At 42.2% G+C, this 19,888-nt stretch overlaps 1 protein-coding gene across 1 annotated transcript in view; it reads right to left on the bottom strand.

Moving 5' to 3' along the window:
• SLC25A20 (solute carrier family 25 (carnitine/acylcarnitine translocase), member 20) overlaps positions 1–19,090 on the bottom strand; it is a 22,962-nt gene extending 3,872 nt beyond the window's left edge. Inside the window, exons 1-4 of the mRNA XM_006892928.1 lie at positions 18,986–19,090; positions 13,474–13,566; positions 5,951–6,078; positions 4,321–4,411 (exon numbers count right to left, since the gene is read on the bottom strand). Of these exons, the coding sequence (XP_006892990.1) occupies positions 4,321–4,411; positions 5,951–6,078; positions 13,474–13,566; positions 18,986–19,090 (417 nt within the window). The remainder of the gene's footprint in view (positions 1–4,320; positions 4,412–5,950; positions 6,079–13,473; positions 13,567–18,985) is intronic.
• Between the last annotated feature and the right edge of the window lie 798 nt (positions 19,091–19,888).

Genomic DNA, 19,888 nt, shown 5'->3' with positions numbered 1-19,888 from the left:
GTACAACAATGAATGAATGGAAATCCAAAGTCTCTGTAAATTTTCATTAAAATTAATAATAATAATAAAATTAAAAATAAAACACCATTCACAATAAAGTTATATGAAGTATACACAAAGAAAGAGTTTATGGGGACTCACTAATTCCTTTAACAAATACTGACTGAATAAACTCCATTCTAAGCCTTAGCTGATCATAAAACTTGGTGCAAAAAAAGGTTATTAGAAAATTGCATTCATATCCCTAAGCGCCTAGACAGGAGTCCTGTGTAGAGCCAGGGAAGGGCCAGGAGAGGTCCTTATCCAAGCCCCAGAGTTCAGGGCCTAACAGAGCCTAAGTAGAGACAGGGGTAATCCTCTAAAAGATCTGTAAGAAAAGAGCCCTGTGCAAGATTACAGCAAGTGCAAAACCAAGAAGAAGCAGAACATACACAATATCAGCCAAAGAGTAATTAAAGCTAAAAAACAAGACAGCGTTAACAGTTCCTAGGAGAAACATTTACAGAATAAATAGACGTCAACTAGCTTTCTTACATACACATATGTGCTACTTAATGTCCTCAGGCAATGTCCAACCACATACATGTCTGTGAGCCATCAGGGGTTTTGTGTTCGTTTGTTTAAAAGAAAGCAGCTATCTTCTTCTTTATTATTTCCCCTAAGGGAGCTCTGGTGACTTGGTGGTAAGGAACTGCGCTGCTAACCCCAAAGGTATGTGGTTCGAGTCCACAGGTGCTCCATGAAAGGAAAATGGGCAATCTCCTCTCATGTGACTTACTACCTCTGAAAACCTGCTGGAGGATTAGCTATGGGTGAGTTCCAACTCGAGAGTACACAACAATAATGGTTTTTAAGACCCCAAACCCTTGAATGGCCCCAGAGTAAATCCCAATCCTTGCAGCATCTCTTCCTTCACTCTCTTCATTCACTCACTCAGCAGCCACACAGCCTTTCACTACTGGTGCAAGGGCAGCACCTGCCATGGCTCCTTCACTCCTGTCTTAGGCACCAGCAGCACCTGCTGGGTCTGGGGTACATGTGGGTTCTAGGTAATGAGCAGCACCTGCAGCAGGAACAGCTGTATATGACTAAGAAGTGGTTGCACCAGCAGGATGGGTAGTCAGAGCCAGCCTCCTTCTCACACACTTGATCTCGGCAGCTACACACTCTCTGTGCACCGCCCCCCTCACTGCCCTGTGCACCGCCCCTCACAGACCTGTATACTGCCCTCCCTTACTGCCCTGTGCACTCTCCGCCAGTGCCCTGCGCACTGCTCCCCCTCATTGCCCTGTGCCAGTTGTACACAAAGTCCTGATCCAGCAATGGGCAGAGCCTCTGCCTGGCCCAGATACACACCTGTCAAAGCCAGCCTCCTGTATCCATCGGATACAGTGTGCGGGCTTTGTTAAGCAGCCTCCCATGAGGTTTTAATATGATAAGCTTTACAGGGACTTAACTACAGATTGTACAGGGATTCCTTGTATATGACATGGTATTCATACAATGTCCAAATTACGTAACATTCTATTTCACAAAACACAGTGTGGCCATAAGTGATACACATCTGTACTGAGAATAACCAGTTGGGAGGGGGGATTAAAAAAACACAACAGAAAAAGGATTTCATTCACAGTGGCAACAGAGGGGGAAGCAGTGAAGCAAGCCGCTGCAGTCACCAGATCATAATTAAAGGTTTACAGCAGCTGACCAAACACTAGATCAAAATACTGGCAACTCAGAGCAGCAGGAAACTTTGTGACACTTTCACTTGCCCTTGTCCCACCTCCTCCTTGGACTGATGGCAGTCCTAAAGAAAGCGGTGTGTGTTCCAGGGTGGGACTCTTACCCTGGTTCTGCAGGGAGAGAGCAAACGGGCTTACTAACAAGCGATTGCGTTCTGTTCTAACCTGTCTGGAGGTTACCCAAAGGACTGGCACGAGGTGCTCATTACTGTTTCACTGAACTTGGAAGCCACTCAGGGAGGACAAATGACAAACTTTGCTCAAAAAAGGGTTGCAAGGCAAATAAAAAAAGCCACAGCATGGGGCCAAAGGTGACAAGGAGAACACACCAAATGTTCCACCTAAAAGCAGGGGAAAGGAGTTTTTTGAGAGAGGAGACAATTTAAAAGTACTTAGTTACACCACGGAATTTAACCCAGGATGCTCAGTAAAGGTGTCAGAAAACCTTATGCTTTCACCACTGGAGATGCCCAGGTGTGGTGCAGGTACGGAAGTAAAGGCAGCGGCAAAACTGTAAATGGCCTGGGTAAGTGTTAAAGGAGTTCCTCAGCATTGAGTCAGTCTACAAAGACTGGAGAGACCCTTTGGGTTAGGTTTTGGTTTTTTTGTGGGGGAGGTTTGGTTTGAGTTCTTGGCACCACAGTCTCTTTCCAAACAATGGCTGATAAACACATTAAAGGAAATAAATAAGGCTTTAATGATTTTATATAAGAAAGAACATAGTCTTTGCAAAAAATAGTGTGCAAAGTTACTAAACAGACAAAAGCAATCTTCAACAATTAAGAACAACACACTCTGGAGAGAGAGGAGAATCTTATTACCAGAATGAACAGAATCTTATTACCAGAGATAACATTCTTATCTCCGGTAATAACATTCAAATGGCCAGTTTTCCACAACAAAATCAGAAAGCATGCGTGCGCGCGCGCACACACACACACACACACACCCCAACCCAGAAAAGTATGGGCCAAAGATGAAATGAGAAATCTAAGCTTTCACTTCTCAGGTGGTACCACAGAAGATAGAGAGCTGGGACTTACAACCCAACCAGTTACCAATCCGCTTGCTTGCTGTGGTACCAGTTAAGGCCAGGAAAGAAGCCAAAATGCTCACTTCCCACCCAGCAATAAACAAAGAAACACCACATTAGGTCTTGACTGAGGCTCACACCTGACAATAAAGAATACAAATAGGATGTCAAAAAAAGCCCACCCCACAGGAGTTTAAAATTCATTAAAATAACCCCATCAATAAGACACCAAAAACTTCAACATGACTTCTCACCTGTAAAGATTATAAATGAAGTGCTGTAAAGGTTACTGTGAAGTGGGCATAGTGCTGACACAGTGACAATAGTAATGGAAATAATAATAGTAATGGAAGTGATAAGCTTTTACAAGTGGGTCATCTGATAATGAGTCTTAAAAACCTCAGAAAGTACATACCTTTAAGCAAGATAATTTTAACACAAAAGAAATCATTTGATACAAGTGAAAAAACTTATTTACCGAGATCGTAATGGCACATAATTTATCATGCCATAAGGCCATGAAAAGGGTGCCTTTATGAAGATAACAGAGCACTGGGTAAGTGATATAGCCATGTAACAAAACAAGATGCAACCATAAAAAATAATGAAGCATTGCAATCCCAGAGGTGAGCAGTTCACGTCCACCAGATGCTCTGCTCGAGAAGGAGGGGAATCTCCTCCTGTACCAGTCAGATCCAATTTGACAGGACACACACAAGTTAAAAAAAAAATGAAGCAATTTAACAGAAAAATACTATGTGACATCATGTTGAAAAAGTCAATCATAGAACTATTATGGCATGTAATCTTATTTTTATTTGAAAAGATAACATTTCACAATCTCTGTTTACCAAGAAGACAAGGAGTCACACAAAAAGCTTCATAGTGGTTACCTCAGTGAGGCAGTATCAGGGGTGATTTTTTCTATTAAGATAATTACTTTAACCAATAGAAGGAAAATTCAGTAATGTTCTTTAACTATAGGGTTTGTTGCTGCTGTTGTTGTTAAATACTGTCAGGTCAGAACCAACTCACAGTTGACCCTCAAGCAGTTTTTCAGAGGCAGTATAATCACAAAGGAGGAGAGAAAGCACGTCTTTCTCCCATGGTACAGCTGGTAGATTTGAACCATATGCCTTTGGGTTGACAGTGCAACCCCTTACTATTAAGCCAGTCGAGCTCCTTCATTGAAGGGTAACTGGCAAATTCACACCAGCCTGAGAACACCAGGCACTCTGCGCAGAACCAGCTTCCATGCCACCTGATGAGACATGACTTACCTTTCAAGGTTCTTGACGTGGCTGCTCATGAAGGCAGCTAGGCCTGGGTTGCTATGTCACAGGTGTGACTTTTTTTTGGCTAGTGTGTTATACTTTCCTGATTCAGGATTCTGCCACTGCTGCATGTTCCTAAAATCCTTGAAACTGTTTTGCACATCTAACCTAAAGTTTTTATAAAAGATGACAGATGACAGGAGATAAACGCCCACACGAATATAGGCTTAATGGTAAAAGGAAGCCTCCTCCACCCAGACTACATCCTTACCTGTAACAAGCACTTGATCCGCTCTCCTGGGGTCATGATTCCTGTCGTGAAGACACCAGATAACATCCCAGCTGCAAACAGCTGGGGGTAGCTGCATTAGAAACAAAAACCACAAGAAAGTCCTTGTGACTGATGACTCTTGAGAGACGCAATCCCAGCAAAAGGGATCGCTGTAAGTCAGTACTTGGGAGTGGGCAGAGAGCCAGTCAGAAATCAGATTTGCCATAAAAGCCATTAAAAGCATTCTGAAAGGAGCCCTGGTGATACAATTGTTAAGCGCGCAGCTGTCAAAAAGGTTGGTGGTTTGAACCAGGCACTTGGTGGGAGATAAAGATTACAGCCTGGAAAATCCCATGGCACTCTGTCATACAGATCACTGTGAGTTAGAATCAAATCAAAGCCACTTAACAACAATAGGTGCATTCTGTTATCAAGTTTTCCAGGGCAGACGTTTCAGTGCCAGGTAAAGAGAGTCTGGTCACGAGGCCCACACTCAAGAGGGCAAAAGCTTTAGACTATAAATTCTATGTCCCAGACTTCTTTTTTTTTTATGTCCCAGACTTCTAAGCACAGGGCCTATGGCCAATTTCCAGGCCTCTCGGATCCTCTCTGAGATTCTCCATCTGTAAAATGCAGGGTTGTTAGGAGAAAAGTCTATAAACAAGGGAAAAGCCTTAGTTGACCCTAGTTTCACGCCAAGCTTACCTAACCTGGGTCACTAAGGACCTGTGAACACTTTAAGCCAAGACTCAAGAAGGACAGTCTCAAGGCTAAGACTAATGGGGCCAAGGGACAGGCAGGTCAGCTGCAAGGAACATGTCTTTTTTTTATTATTAAATTTTATTAATTTTAATGAACATTTACAGAGATTTTGGGTTTTCATTCATTCATTGTTGCACTGGAACATGTCTTAAGATACTGATAAAAGCCCAGAACTCTTCTGGACCTAGCAGTCCCAATGTCACCCAGGAAGGCAAGATGGGCCTTGTGCCTCCCTCTGAAGGGAATGCACCGCCAGTAACCCGAGGGATGGGGTCTCACTCTGGTACCCAGAGTAAGAAACACTGAGGTAGTTCAAGGAGTCTAGGGTCCCAGCATTTACCTCCCATTGCTGTCTGTGCCACCTCTGCCACCTCATTTTTCTTACATTTTTTCAGCACTCAGACCTCCCAAAAGCCTCATGGGATTGTTGTTATGTACCACTGAGTCAGAAGTGACCCATAGCTGACCCTCCAGCAGGTTTTCAGAGGCAGTTAATCACATAGGAGAATGCCCATCCTTCTCCCATGGAGCAGCTGGTGGCCTCGAACTGCAGGCCTTTGGGACTACAGCACAGCTGCCACAAGGCCCCCAGAACTCATGAGATTAGGATACTAATATTCCCCAAAAAGAATCCTGACAACTAGGGAGATGGTCTGCCTTTTATTGCTGGGTTTTTGTGGTTGGTTTGTTTTTCTTTTAGACCACAAGGCAAAGGAAAATGAGATACTTCCTTGAACAGAGCTCCTGGGAGCCTGCCTTAAGGCCCTACAAGGACAGCCCTAGCCTGTCTGCTGGGGTTCTCTCCTGTTGCCCATGTCACAGTAACAGACAGAGCAGCACCACGTGCTCTGGGCTCATCAGAACTCACCTGAGCACATCCTCTGGAGATTTCTGCTGCAATCTCTTCCCTAAACCATATCCAAAGAAGCACACAGCAAACATGGGGGTGACGCCAATGAGAGGAGCAGCCATGCCCCGATACAATCCTGTAATACCCTGTAAAAAATCAAGATGCAAAAGCTACTTACAGGGAGGAGTGAGAAGGGAATCACTGGGTCACAGAGTTTGATGGGCAGAGGGAGGGGATAAAGAAATGGGGAAAGATCCAGGGGGACCTGAAAAGATAAGCTAATAGCATAGATCAACGGTGATTAATGTTATAAAACACAACATATGTGTACACAGATGTTCATAGCAGCATATTCACCACTGCAAGATCATGGAAATAGCCCAAATGTCCAACCACAATCGAATAGATTGAGAAATTGCGGTACATTCACACAATGGAATACTATGCAGCATGCAGGCGCAGGGATTTCGAAAACTACTACATAACTTGGGAGGGACTGGAGAACATTACACTAAGTGAACCAACTCAGTCTTATAAGGACAAATACTATGTAAGACCATTATTGTAGAAATAGAAAGACAACTAGTAAAACATGTATGAGGAGGGGAAAGGGTAGGAGCAAAGGAGTGAGGATGGGCAGGAGTAATCATATGGTTGCACAATTTGATGGGTAGAGGAAGGGAAAAAAATTTATTAAAAAACAAACAACAAACCCACATGTATGGAAATGATCATATAAAATAAGGCGAATGAGGGAATGTATGAAACACAATGTACACAAATTTTGTATGCAAACCAATATAAAATAAAACAAAAAAATATTTTTTGTGCAACAATGAATGACTAGAAACCCTGACTCTGGAAACTTTCATTAGTTAATAAAAAAAAACAATCAACAACCAAAAAAAAATCTGAAGTAAATAATACAAAAGATTATGATCAGCTAAGAGTTAATACTGCAGTATTTTTCATAGTATTTTTCATACTTCCATATTATATTTGAATTTAATAAAAATATTCATAAATACACACACACAAATTTATTTTTTAGAAAAAGGAGCTGTTTACAGATACCAACATCCCTAGATCAATGAAATGAGAGCTGTGAATCCTCCAAATTATGACTTTCTTCCTTCCCTTCACCAAAAAGCAGAGCTTTAAAACGGAAGGAAACCTTCATATTTATCAGCAATAATTTATCAGCAAATAATTGAGAGCTAGATAACAAAAGAAAACAATGCTTTTGACTTGTGGTGCTTGACAAGAGTATTGGACATACCACGGACTGCCAGGAGAACAAACAAGTCTGTCATGGAGCATGTGAAACCAAGCTTTTCCTAAGAGGCAAGGATTTTGAAGTTCAGTCTTACATACTTAGGGCACATGGCCAGGAGGGATACATCTTTGTAGAAGACATCATGCTTGGAAGAATGGAGGGACATGCAGGAGAGAAAAACCCCAGATAAGATGACTGATACAGTAACTGGAGTAATTGGGATAGGTGTGTCAGAGTCAGTGAAACTGGATCAGGATAGGGCAGGGTTCAGAGCATAGGATCGCTGTGAGTCACAGGTGACTTAATGGCACATAACAACAACAACATACTGTTGGAAAGAGAGGAATGAACTTCCATTCTGTAAGGCAACCTCGCAATACGTATCTATCCCCTTTCACCCAGAAATTCTCCATCTACAAATTAATCCTGGGAGTCAGGTGACCAGGTATTCACACCAAGAGGTGAAAAGGCTTGCCAAGGTGCCAATGGGGACAAGGGACCTGGAAAGCAGCAGATCAATATGTGGACAGGAGGATGGTGAATTCCAAGAGGATCATTTTCAAGAGAAAAATTTAAAAAATGACACACAAGAAGTAGCTAAGAGAATACGCCATCCCCTTTTCCTTATGACTCAGGGTGAAGTCTCTCTCAGGGAGGAGTGATAGGGAATGGCAAAGGACACACTGACAAAGAAGATTAATCAGAACTGGCTTTGACAAGCACTGTGGCATTTGGACAAGAACAAACTGGGAGGAGGGTAGAGAGAATGGTGCAGCGGTGAATGAATGGAAACCCAAAATCTCTGTAAATGTTTATGAAAATTAATAAAATATAATTATAGAAAAAAAATGACACACAAAGGAATAATAGACTATAGCTGTTTGGGCAGTGGAAAATCAAATGGAGATATATATAGAGTAGTTATACGACAGATAGTAACTCAAAGAAAGTCAAGCAAAATAAATCAGTGTAGAGAAGGGAAGGGGGCTGCATCTGACCTCTGCTAACTTCACAAGGTGAGAAAAACCTTCATTAACAGCTCATATCCTGTGAGATTAGGCATGCCCTCACACTCCACACTATAAACCTTTTCCACCAATTCTGACACCATGTGTCCCTCATGGACCTGCTTCTCTAGTGAGTTCAATAATTCATTGCAATGGCCACACAGAACTGCCTAACAATACTTATAATCACAGGGTTTATTAGCGAAGTAACAGTTTAAAATTCAGGATCAAGGACAACTCAGGATTCAGGTCTTTAATCAGATCAGGCACTTTTCAGCAGTTTCCAAAGGCAGGCTTCTGACACATGCCCAAAGGCACCACTTGCTAAGCAAGCTTCCTGTTCAAAGGCATACCATTTCCTCCCTGCGCTGTGCTGATCTCCTGGGGTTTGACTGACTCTGCTGTTACCATCTTATCTTCTCCTGGTCTTATAATTCCACTTTATGTGCTACATTTCTTCTCTAGTTTGAGAAACTTTCAACACAAGGATCTCGGGTCCCAAGGACACACTCAATGTACTCTCTGGATCTTCTCTTATGATGATACTGAGATCCTATTTTCTACCTCTGCTGTGACAGAACTAGCACAATTGCAAAAACTGACCAATCTCCACATGGGTGGTCTACACATCGTATTTGCATCATCCCATTTGAAAGGTGCTTATACTTTATCTGCACTATTAACAAGCCATCCAGTCCTAGGGAACACATGGCCCTGCTCAGCCATGAGGGAGCTCTGGCTATAGAATCAGTAGGGTATTGTGCTGCTAAGTAAAAGGCTCTGTCTTCAATGGTTCAAATCCACAAGCTGCTCTGTAGAAAAAAAATGGCAATCTCCTCCCACTGTCTAGGAAACCTAATCAAAGGTCACTATGAGTTGGAACTGATCCAACCACAGTGACTTTTGATTCAGCCATGACCATGATTGCAAAAAGTCACATCATGCATTGCAATCCCAGAGGTGCACGGTTCAAATCCACCAGATGCTCTGCTGAAGGAGGAACAATCGCCTCCTGTACCAGTCAGATCCAATTTGACGGTACACACATAAAAAAAAAAGTCACATCAAGTCACTCACTCAACTACAGACACCGACATAATTATTAACCCAACCCCAGGAAGAACTAGAAGTTGCACAGGAAATGAAATGCACATCATATGATACTATTTGGTCAATTGAGGAGAAAACACACATACAAACTTATAAGCATGAAAACCTGTGAAATGGATTAAACCACAAAATGTGATGCAAAATTATATAGTCAATGGTAGAGAGAATAGGGTGTGTAAGAGATAAAAACATCTCTCAAAAATGGGTAACTAACTGCAATGCAGTCCCAAAGAAGTGTGGCTCGAATAGACCAGATGCTCCACTGGAGAAGAGGCAGTCTCATCCGGTGCCAGTCGGATCTGATTCGACAGTACACAACAAGGGGAAAAAAATAGGCAGCCAAAAGACATTACAAATGTCACATAGGGTAGAATAGATGTACTGTACAAACAAAAGTACAGTAGTAGACACATACTATATTGAAATGGACAGGAATAGACAGTAAATCTCAAACTAAACTCTGCCATCAAGTCAGTCCCAACTCATAACAACCCCCTATTGTTTCCCAAGGCTGTAAATCCTAACAAGAGATTTCTCATTTTCCTCCGAAGGAGTGGCTGGTGGATTCGAATCACCAAAACCATGCAGCCTTTAGAGTTGGCAGCACAAAATGCTAGACTTTTCCACTAGAGCTTCCAAGAAAACTAGAAGTAGATGCCTTTTGGGGTGCTGAGGATGACAAGAGAGGAACACTGTTACTTTACTGTTTCAAAAGCCTTCAATCTGAACCAACTCACAATTGACCCACCAGAGGCTTTTCAGAGGCTGTCATTCCCACAGGAAGAGACTGACTTTCTTTCTCCCTCAGAGCAATGTGTGTGTATTTGAACTGCTTGCTCTGGGTTGGCAAAGCAATTCTCTATTCACTAGGACATCAGAGCTCCCATGTATTAAGTTAGAGCCTTTCAGAGAGTTAACAAGAGAATCCAGGTAGGTTCCACAGATGCAGGTGTGAACTTTAGATGTTCTCAACCATCTGCTTTCCAGAACTAAAGGGCTACAACCGCACCTGTCAGCACCTCTCCAGAGCCTGCAAAGACTCAAGGCTGCTACAGGCTGCAAGGCGGCCTATGAAGGACAGAGTAGAGGCCATAAACCAGAAAACATGAATGGGACAGGAATCTTTTGAGAAAGTTTCTTAGGGAATCTGACAAAAATCTTTTGAAAACACCTCCTATAGCTCCCCACTTGGGCTGAGAAGACCACTTAGGTCCTGAGGGGCCCAGCCCATGCCTCTGACAACTTCCCCAGCCTTCTTTCCACTGTCAGGCCACTAAGCACCATCCAGCACAAATGAGATACCTCTGGTATGGCACCTCCAGAAAACAGAGCTCTGTCTGCCATAACAAAACAGGGACATGTACAAACATGAACTAAGGCCTTTCTTTACTAGTCAGCTGAGTTTACAATGCAATTTTCCCCTGGTTCCCAGGACCCAGCACACTGCTCAGGAACTCCCAGGAAAGTTTTGATGTCTGCCAACCAAGAACCATCGCTTCTTTTCTGTAAGAGTCTTAGAGGTTCCCCTGGGCACTGGTTAGACTTCCACACTAGTACTGAACATCTCATGGATGACCAAAGAATAAACAAATATGTCTTAGAGAGGATGCAGCCAGGGTGCTCTTTGGAGGCAAGGATGATGAGGCTTCACATCACATACTTTGGACATGTTGCTAGGAAGAGCTATTACTTGGAGAGGGACATGGTGTTTGGAAGGGATGGCAAAGGAAAGAGAGACCCTCAACCAGGTGGATTGACATGGTGGCTGCCACAACAGGCTCTAGTGTGTCAGGCAGTGTGAAGATGGCACAGGATAGAACAGAGTTCAGATTTGTTGTTCAAAGGGGTTGCTATGAGTCATACTCAACTTTATGGCACCTAATAACAACAAAAGAAGGAAAGACAGGAGGAGGGAAAAAAATTGGGGTATATAGTTAACTGACTCTATAAAGAACTGCCTCCTTTGCCATTACTATTGTTGCTATGTACTGCTGAGTTGGAACCAACCCATGGCTGATCTTCCAGCAGGGTTTCAGAAGCAGTAAATTGTACGGAGGGGGGAGGAGATTGCTCATCTCTCTCCCATTGAGCAACCAGTGGATTTGAACCACGTACCTTTGCATTCCTGATGGACAAGTAAAGGGAAGTTTTTGGGGTCGTGTATTTTTGGGGTCATGTCTGATATGTAGTTTTTTTTAATTTTTTTTTTATTATTTTTTATTATTTTGTGTGCGTGTACCGTCAAATCAGATCTGACTGGTACAGGAGGATATTGCGCCTCCTTCTCCGGCAGAGCATCTGGTGGATTCGAACCGTGTTTCTCTGGGATTGCAGTGCAGCTTCTTGCCACTAGGCCACCAGAGCTCCCCTTGATATGTAGTATTGCTCTTTTCCCAAGAGTGGATGTCCTTAAGCCTTTGCCCAGGGTGGAAGTCTCCTCAAAGGTGTGTCTTTAAAACCCCACAGGAGTAGGGGAGGGGACTGCTGGCAGAGGCCTGGAGACTCCACTCCGGGAGTTGTGGCTTTTTGCTGCTTTGGGATGGCGGCCCTGATGGGCAAGTAAAGGGAAGTCTTGGGGGTCGTGTTTTTTTGGAGTCATGTTTGATGTGTATTATTGCTCTTTATTAATTTTTGAATGAATATTCCTTGAATAACACAGCAATCTTTTGTCTATTGGCTGAACTGAACAACTTGGTGTTGCTGTGATACTGCACACTGTTCTATAGTCTTGTCAAATACCATAATGGTTACCCATGATGTACAGTGTTTGGATGAGCTTCCAGGTTGATTTATGCTGGGAGGCAGGAGTGGCATCCACTTCCTAAACTAGATGCATCTGGAAACTCTACAAACTCTCTAAACTCTATAAATGTACAGAAATGATGGCAGTTATAGAACAGAGTTCTGTACAGAAATGATGGTAGCTATAGAACAGAGTTGAGGTCTTCCATGCAAAACTTACTCTCAGTCATATTCGACTTAAGGACACTTAACCGCTGCTAAGTGAAACTAGCACTGTTATATCTGGAGGAACATTCTTCCACTTCGTAATCACTCTTTGTCAATGTGCAGTATGAAGTTACCTGGGTTTGCTGTGATACTGAACCTTGTACCATTGGGGTATCAAATACCAGAATGGTTTCCCAATGTGGACAGTGTTTGGTGGAGCTCCCAGCTGTAAAACAGGTTTGAAAGCAGGAGTAGCATCCACTTCCTAAACCACATGCCTCTGGAAACTCTATGAACTTGGAGAAATGAAGATAGTTGTGGAAAGGCATTAGGTCTTTTGTTCATAGAGTCGCTGAGACTCAATGGCAATCAACAACAACCATCATCTTCACATGGGCAGTGAAAATTCGTTACCACTAGACCATAGAGCTCCCTCCTTTGCCATCAGACCAGAAGAACTGAATGATCCCTGATTACAACTGCGGGAAATTTTGATAAAAGATTCTATTAATTTATAAGAATCTTGATCAAAAAGGAAAAATTACAGAATTTTAAATTTTCATGGAATTTAGACTTTCTGGAGCCAATAAGGATGGATGAACTCTTAAAACTACTACCCTAAGCTAACCTTTAAACCATAGACTGAAAATAAAAATATTCCCTTACATCTTCTTTAAACTAAATGTTTTTTTTCCTTAAAAAAAAATAAATAAAAATGGTGGTTTAGCTTTGTAAAGAATGTCTGTCTTAAGCACTGTGTTCTTTTAAAAAAATTATTAGGGATCAAATTAATGATGGTAATTGAAAAAATTAGATAGAAACTCAGAGGGTAGTGAGTTTACCCTAATAGAGAAGAAAGAGTACAGAGGAGGGCGAGAATGATTGCACATTTGGTACAAATGTAAATTATATACACAGAACTTGTTAAATTGATGTATGTTCTGCTGTGTATATTCTCATCAAAACTAAACTGTGATGATGGGAAAAAAATGAACAACAAAAATTAGTAAGTGGAACTATAAGAAATTCCAGAAGAGACACAATAGATGGAGGATTTGAGGTGGCAAGTTAAGAAAGCCACAGATATTGGGTTACATCCATCCATCAGAATTGCAGTCACCCTATCCCTTTGGGTAAACAACATACCGGCCCTGTGAATGTGTTAATATGATGCAGAGGAATGTACAACACCATCATACCTCCTTCATAAGAGTTTTCCGGAAACAGTCGAAGGTCCCAGAATACATGGGAGGTTGTCCAAGTGAACTTGTGGGTTGTGTCTGCAATCGGACCTAAAACCAGAAGTAAAATAAAGTCAATTCACAGATTCAGAATTGTCTGTCAGCAGCAATGACCCAACTGTCTGCCAAGCTATGATCAGGAATAATCTATACACGGGACATCTACGCCTTTAGGATCCACTTAACCAGCTAGATCTAGAGTTCTCTTCCCTTCAGTTTACTCAAATACCACCCTTGCAGGTGCAGCCAGGGTGCTCCTTGTGGGCAATGACAGTGAAACTTCGTTTGACATACTTTGGGCATATTGTTAGAAGGGGCCAGTCCTTGAACAAGGACATCTTTCGTGGAAAGGTGGAGGGTCAGCAAAGGAAGGAAGGCCTTCAACAGATAACTTGACACTGTGACAGGATATGCCAGGGTTCAGATCCATTGTTCAATGGGTCACTATAAATTGTAGTTAGGAATGGCATTTAACAACAGCAATTCCTGATTCCCTTGTGGACTTTCTCTCACTGTTTCTATCTAATAAACCTCACAGTGATTCAGTAAGATAAGCATTTCTAGTTAGAGATCAAGGTTGAGTTTAATGAGTTTAAAGTGAGGTGCCAATAACTAAAGAAGGTGAACTGAGGCCAGAACTGACTGATAACAAATCTCTTGATCCTCATCATGTTTTATCTTTTTATGTACCTTCTTAACGTTTCTATTATTACCTTTATAATATTACCCTAGGCATTTTCCAATGCTTGTTGTTAAACATCATCAAGTCAGAAGTGATACATAGCTGACCCTCCAGGGGGTTTTCAGAGCCCACTTTTCTCCTGTGTAACAGCTGGTGGATTTGAACTGCCTGCCTTTAGGTTGGCAGCACAACTTCCTATCACTGAGCCACAGCAGTTCCTGCTAGCACAAGTCTGTCACCATGTGAGTTAGACACTTGGAAAAAAATCCTTTAAATGATTAGCTTTCTAGCCAATTTTTTTTTCTTCTTTCTTTCACATACTATAAAATTTACTCATTTAAAGTATACAATTCCTACCAAAGAAAGAATTTTTCTTTTACTTTTCAAAGAGAGGAGAGAACTGGGGGGGGAAAAGTGCAACAACAAATGTATGGAAATCCAAAATCTCTGTAAATGTTCATTAAAATTAATAAAATAAAATTTAAAAAGTATACAATTCCATTGAAAATTGTACAACCATCATTATAATCAATTTTAGAATATTTTTATCTCTTTAAAAAGAAACCTCCAACAATACCAAAGTTCAACTGGGCAGCAAACAATAAATGCTGATGAGGAAGTGGAGAGATTGGAACTCTAGAAGGCAGTTAGGTGCTTTCTCAAAAGTTGGTAATAGAAACACCATTTGACCCAGCAACTCCACTACTGGGAATATACAGAAACCAGAGCCATGACAAACAGATGCATGCACACTCATGCTTATTACTGTGTCATTCACAGTAACAAAGACATGGAAGTAATCCAAGTGCCTATCAACAAATGAATGGAAGGAAAACTATGGAATATTCACACAATGGAATATTTCAAAGCATTGAAAAACAGTGAACTTGTAAAACATTTGACAACATGGATGAGCCTGGAGGGCATTATGTTGAGTGAAATAGCTCAGTAACAAAAGGACAAAGACTGCATAACACTGCTATCATGGAATAGTAGATATGGGGGTTGGGAAGAGAAGAGGAAAAGAGTGGATAGATAACTAACATTGCATTGGAACAACTGAGGGGAAGAACTGTCCAAAAGGAAATGTCCAAATGTCCAAAAGGATTAGGCATTATGACAACAATGAATAAGCAGTGCATTGTGAGGTGGGCTGGGGAAGGGGGAGGGAAAAAGAAAATGTGCAACAATGAATAAATAAAAAAAATAAACCCTTATACCAGTGAGATCTGATTTGGCAGTACACACAAAAACTAATAAAAGAAAATAAAATTTTTAAAAAATTAAAAAAATAAACCGCACAATTCCATCATTCTAGTACACTCAATAGAACTATGTAGCCATCATTATAATAAATTTTAGAATATTTTTATCACCCTAAAAAGAAACTCTCCGTCCACTTAGCAATCTTCTCCATTCTTTACTCCTTTCAGCTTCTGGCAACCTCTCTTTCTGTCTCTATGAGTCTATCCCAATTCTGGGCTTTCCATACGCATTAAGTCATACAATTAATTATGGTCTTTTAAGCCCAGTTTTTTAACTTACTATAAAGTTTTTAAGATTACCCATGCTGCAGAATGTATTACTTTTCACTGACGAAAAATTCATTTTACAGCTATGCAAAATTGTGTTTATTTATTAAATAAGGCAAGGAAGGATTTTTTTTTTTCTTTAACGAGAGTTCCGTGGGACTAAAATGCCTAAAAATGACAAGACCTGTGCCTGAATTAAAATGTCTAATACAAATCAGAAAAGGTAAGAATGACTAGATGACGCAAAGAATATAATCAATGCTACTGAACTGTACAGGGACAGGCAGTGGAATTGGTGTATACTTTGCTGTGTATATTTTTTATAATGCTATTTGAGGGAAGCCAAATATCAAATTTAATAATAGTAAACCAAGTGCTGTATCGGGAAATGAGGGAAGCTTAATACAAGCTGAAGGTCACCCTGTGACACTGGGGCATTCCCTAGGAGTCAACATTGTTCTTAGTTTGTGTCAAATGAATCCCTCCCTCTTGAGATTAGCATAAAGAGGAACTTGGCCTTATCTGTAAAAGAGTTCACCATTATCCTTTGTTTTTGTTTTGTACTTCCTTGTGATTTTACTTTGCTTACCTTCCTTATGATTCTAAATAAACACTCAGAGAAGCATGGCTTGGGGCCTTCAGTCATGCGAACTGTTGGCCCCCTGTTTTTCACACTCTCTGTCCTATATAATTTCTGGTAGTCTCTCTCATAATTATAAAATTATTTCATTCTTTGGGACCCTTGGTCTGCAACAGCTATTTTTTAAATGTTTGATATAAAATCTCAGGAGCAGGAAGAAGCCTAAGGGCTCTCCATCCCTAGACAGTTGCTGTGTACTGTTGAGATGGAACCAACCCATTGCTGACTCTCCAAAGGATTTTCCAAGGCAGTAAATCACATGGGAAGGAAATGCCTATCCTCCCATGGAGAAACTGGTGGATGTGAACCATGTGTCCTCGGGGTTGTAGCGCAGTTTCTTACCACTAGGCCCCACCAGAGCTCCCTATCACCAAACAATGCTGCTTGCAATGAACTAACACACATACTAAGGAGATGAGTTGGAAACCCAGGTAAGCAGTTTGAACCCACCAGCTACTCCAAGGGGAAAAGATGGACAATCTCCTTCTGTGCAATTTCTTTCTTTCTTTTCTAAATAAAATTTTAATTGTGATTTTAATGAACAGATTTTCATTCATTCATTGTTGCACATTTTACCTTCTTGTCCTCCCTTCCCCATTCCTCAGCTCACTTTTTTTTAACACATATTCATTTATTGTTGCATAATTACCTACCTTCCCCCCTCCCCCCCGTCCTCTTTGCAATGATATACCTCTTATTCTGGGCTGTTGTCATACATATAATACCTAATCATATATTCCTTTTAAACAGTTCTTTTGCTCCATCTGTTCCAATGCAATGGCCATTATCTATCTACTCTTATCCTATTCTCCTCACAACCCACCCATGTCAGACCTGCTTTATAACAGTGGTGCTATGTAGTATTTGTCCTTTTGTGACTCCAGGGTTCCCCCATGCTGTATTGTTTTTCAGTGCTGCATAGTATTCCACTGTATGAATATACCATAGTTTTTCTGTCTATTCGCTTATTGATGGGCACTTGGGTTCCTTCCATTTCTTTGCTATTGTAAATAATACAGCAATAAACATGAGTGACCATGTATCTGTTTGGATGGCAGTTATGGTTTCTTTAGGGTCTATTCCCAGTAGTGGAATTGTTGGGTCAAATGATATTTCTATTTCCAACTTTCTGAGAAAGTGCCAAAGTGGTTGCACCATTTTATACTCTCACTAGCAGAGAATAAGGATTCTAATCTCTTTACAATCTTGCCAACATTTATTGTTTGCTGCTTTGTTGAACTTTGCTATTGTTCTGGGGTAAGATGGTATCGCATAGTTGTTTTTATTTGCATCTCCTTGATAGTTAGGGATTTTGAACATTTCTTCATGTGTTTCTTTGGCATCTGAATGTCTTCTTTGGTGAAGTATCTATTCATATCCTGTGTCCATTTTGCTATGGGTTGTTTACCTTTTTCTTGTTAAGGTGCTCCTATACAATTCACAGCCTCTGAAACCCCCCCAGAGGGTCACCTATGAGTCAGCTCCAACTCCACGGCAATGAGTATGTAACAATTATAGTACTGAATAAATAAATAGCTGATTTCATGTAGCAGTGTCCTCACCAGCCTATTGGCTTTCAGTCTTAGTCTTGTGATTGAATCATGCAAGGACTAGCTCTCCCTTAGGGATGCTCCTACGCTAGATAAAAGGTGATCAAGAGCCTTCTGATCAAGTCTGATATGAAACACCCCAAAGCTGCTTTCCGGTAGAGGAAATCTGATCCAGCATAACAAGCCCCCTAAAGTCACTCTATAACATTCATGTCTCTCTCCAACCCCCTCCACAATAGGCACAAGCTGACCATAACCTGTCCGTTTCCTCAAAACAAGCCTTAAAAATTACCTTTCAATAAAGTGAAACATCTCAGGCAAAGCTATGAATGCCAAGTCACAAGGCTTGAACTTTGGTCTCCAGCTAGGTCTGGCTAAAGGTGCATATGAAGATGTTCAAAGATGTTCATTTAGATGAGCTCCCTCATTCTCTGAGCTTTGATTATGGCTTTGTCACCAAGGAATGTCAAGTTCAACCAAGCCATAAGCGGAGTCACACATCTGCTTTGCTTGGGTGCAGTTCCTACTTACACTGCTGCTCAAAGTGATGCCTCTGTCCAGGAGAGTGGCTGTTATGGGGTGACAATTTCCAAGTTTCAACGCTCTCCCGCCCCCAGGAGAGGAAGGAGATAAAGTCACAGGGCACTCTGACCCCAAGAGAAAAAGAGTCTATGTCCAAAGGCATCTTTAGCATAACTCTTGTTTTTCCACTATCTTCCAAAGCCAGCGTTACGGGGCACCCGTGTATACCACAGTGATCACGTTAATGCTGACTTAATTCAGAGATAATTTTTTCCTTTCTCATCTCTTAAAACATGGCACAGGGTGCAAGGTCTAGAAAAGCAACCAGAGAACTTTAAATAAGATCCCTAGATAGGCGGTTTAGAAGCTGCTCAAGGCAGCGCCAGGATCTTTGGGGCGCGAGGTACGGATTATCTCTCACCCCAAGAGGCACCTACGACTTCTCACAGAAACTCCCAGGGGATCACCTTCAGTCCCCGGGCTGTGCCTCGCGCTGCCCGCCAGGGCCACCTCCCCAGCAATCCGTCCTCCCCGCCGCCTGCACCTTGACCGTGTCCAGAGGGTGTCCCACGAACACCAGGCACATGCCGCCAAAGCCGCCGGCCAGCAGGTTCTTGATCGGACTGATAGGCTTCGGCTGGTCAGCCATGGCTCCCCTGGATCCGCGAGTCGCTCAGCCAGTCTGTCTCCAGTTCTCCCCGCTCCACTGCTTCACCACAGCCCCAGCGCCGCCGCTGTCGACCTTTCACCCACTTTCAGGTGGGCGGAGCGCAGATCCAAGGGAACTTCGGAAGGAGGGCCCTGCTGCAACCCACTGGGCTTCCGCCGGAGGCTGCTTCCGGGTACAGTCCCGCCCATCGGGGGCGTGGCCAGAGGATTCGGGCGTGAAGCCGCCTGGGCGGGGCTTGGAGTGCCATTTGGATTTCCTCCTTCAGGAAGTCTTCCAGGACTTACATGTTTTCCTTCTTTGGATTCTCATTCATTCACTCTGCCGAGACCGACTGTGTCTCATATGGGTTCCTGCCCTTTTGGCACTTAACGTAGATAAATAAATGAAAAATGCATAGCATGCCAAGTTTTAGTAACAGTTACAAAGAAAAAGCTAGGAAAAGAGAAAAGGATCAAGTGATGACTCTGGATTCAAGATCTGAAAAGATGAAAGGGTCCTATCCATAAATATAGGGTGTGGGGTGAGGAAATTTACCAGGTTGTTGTTGTTGTTACATGCCGTCGAGGCGCTTGTGACTCATAGCGACCCTCTGTACAACAGCTGCTCTGTTCTGTGCCAATCTCATTGTCTCCGACACACTCACCCCGATTGCCCCAATCCACATCCCAGAGGGGAGGGCCTTCCCCTCGTGCGCCTGCCCTCCACCCTCCCAAGCATGATGTCCTTCTCCAAGGACCGGTCTCTCCTTACAACATGACCAAAGTATGTCAGATGAAG

This window comes from Elephantulus edwardii, unplaced genomic scaffold (genome assembly GCF_000299155.1).
Source record: "Elephantulus edwardii isolate Elephantulus edwardi_28Jun2011 unplaced genomic scaffold, EleEdw1.0 scaffold00121, whole genome shotgun sequence".
Taxonomy (NCBI): domain Eukaryota; kingdom Metazoa; phylum Chordata; class Mammalia; order Macroscelidea; family Macroscelididae; genus Elephantulus; species Elephantulus edwardii.
This window is presented reverse-complemented; position numbering and strand designations above follow the sequence as displayed.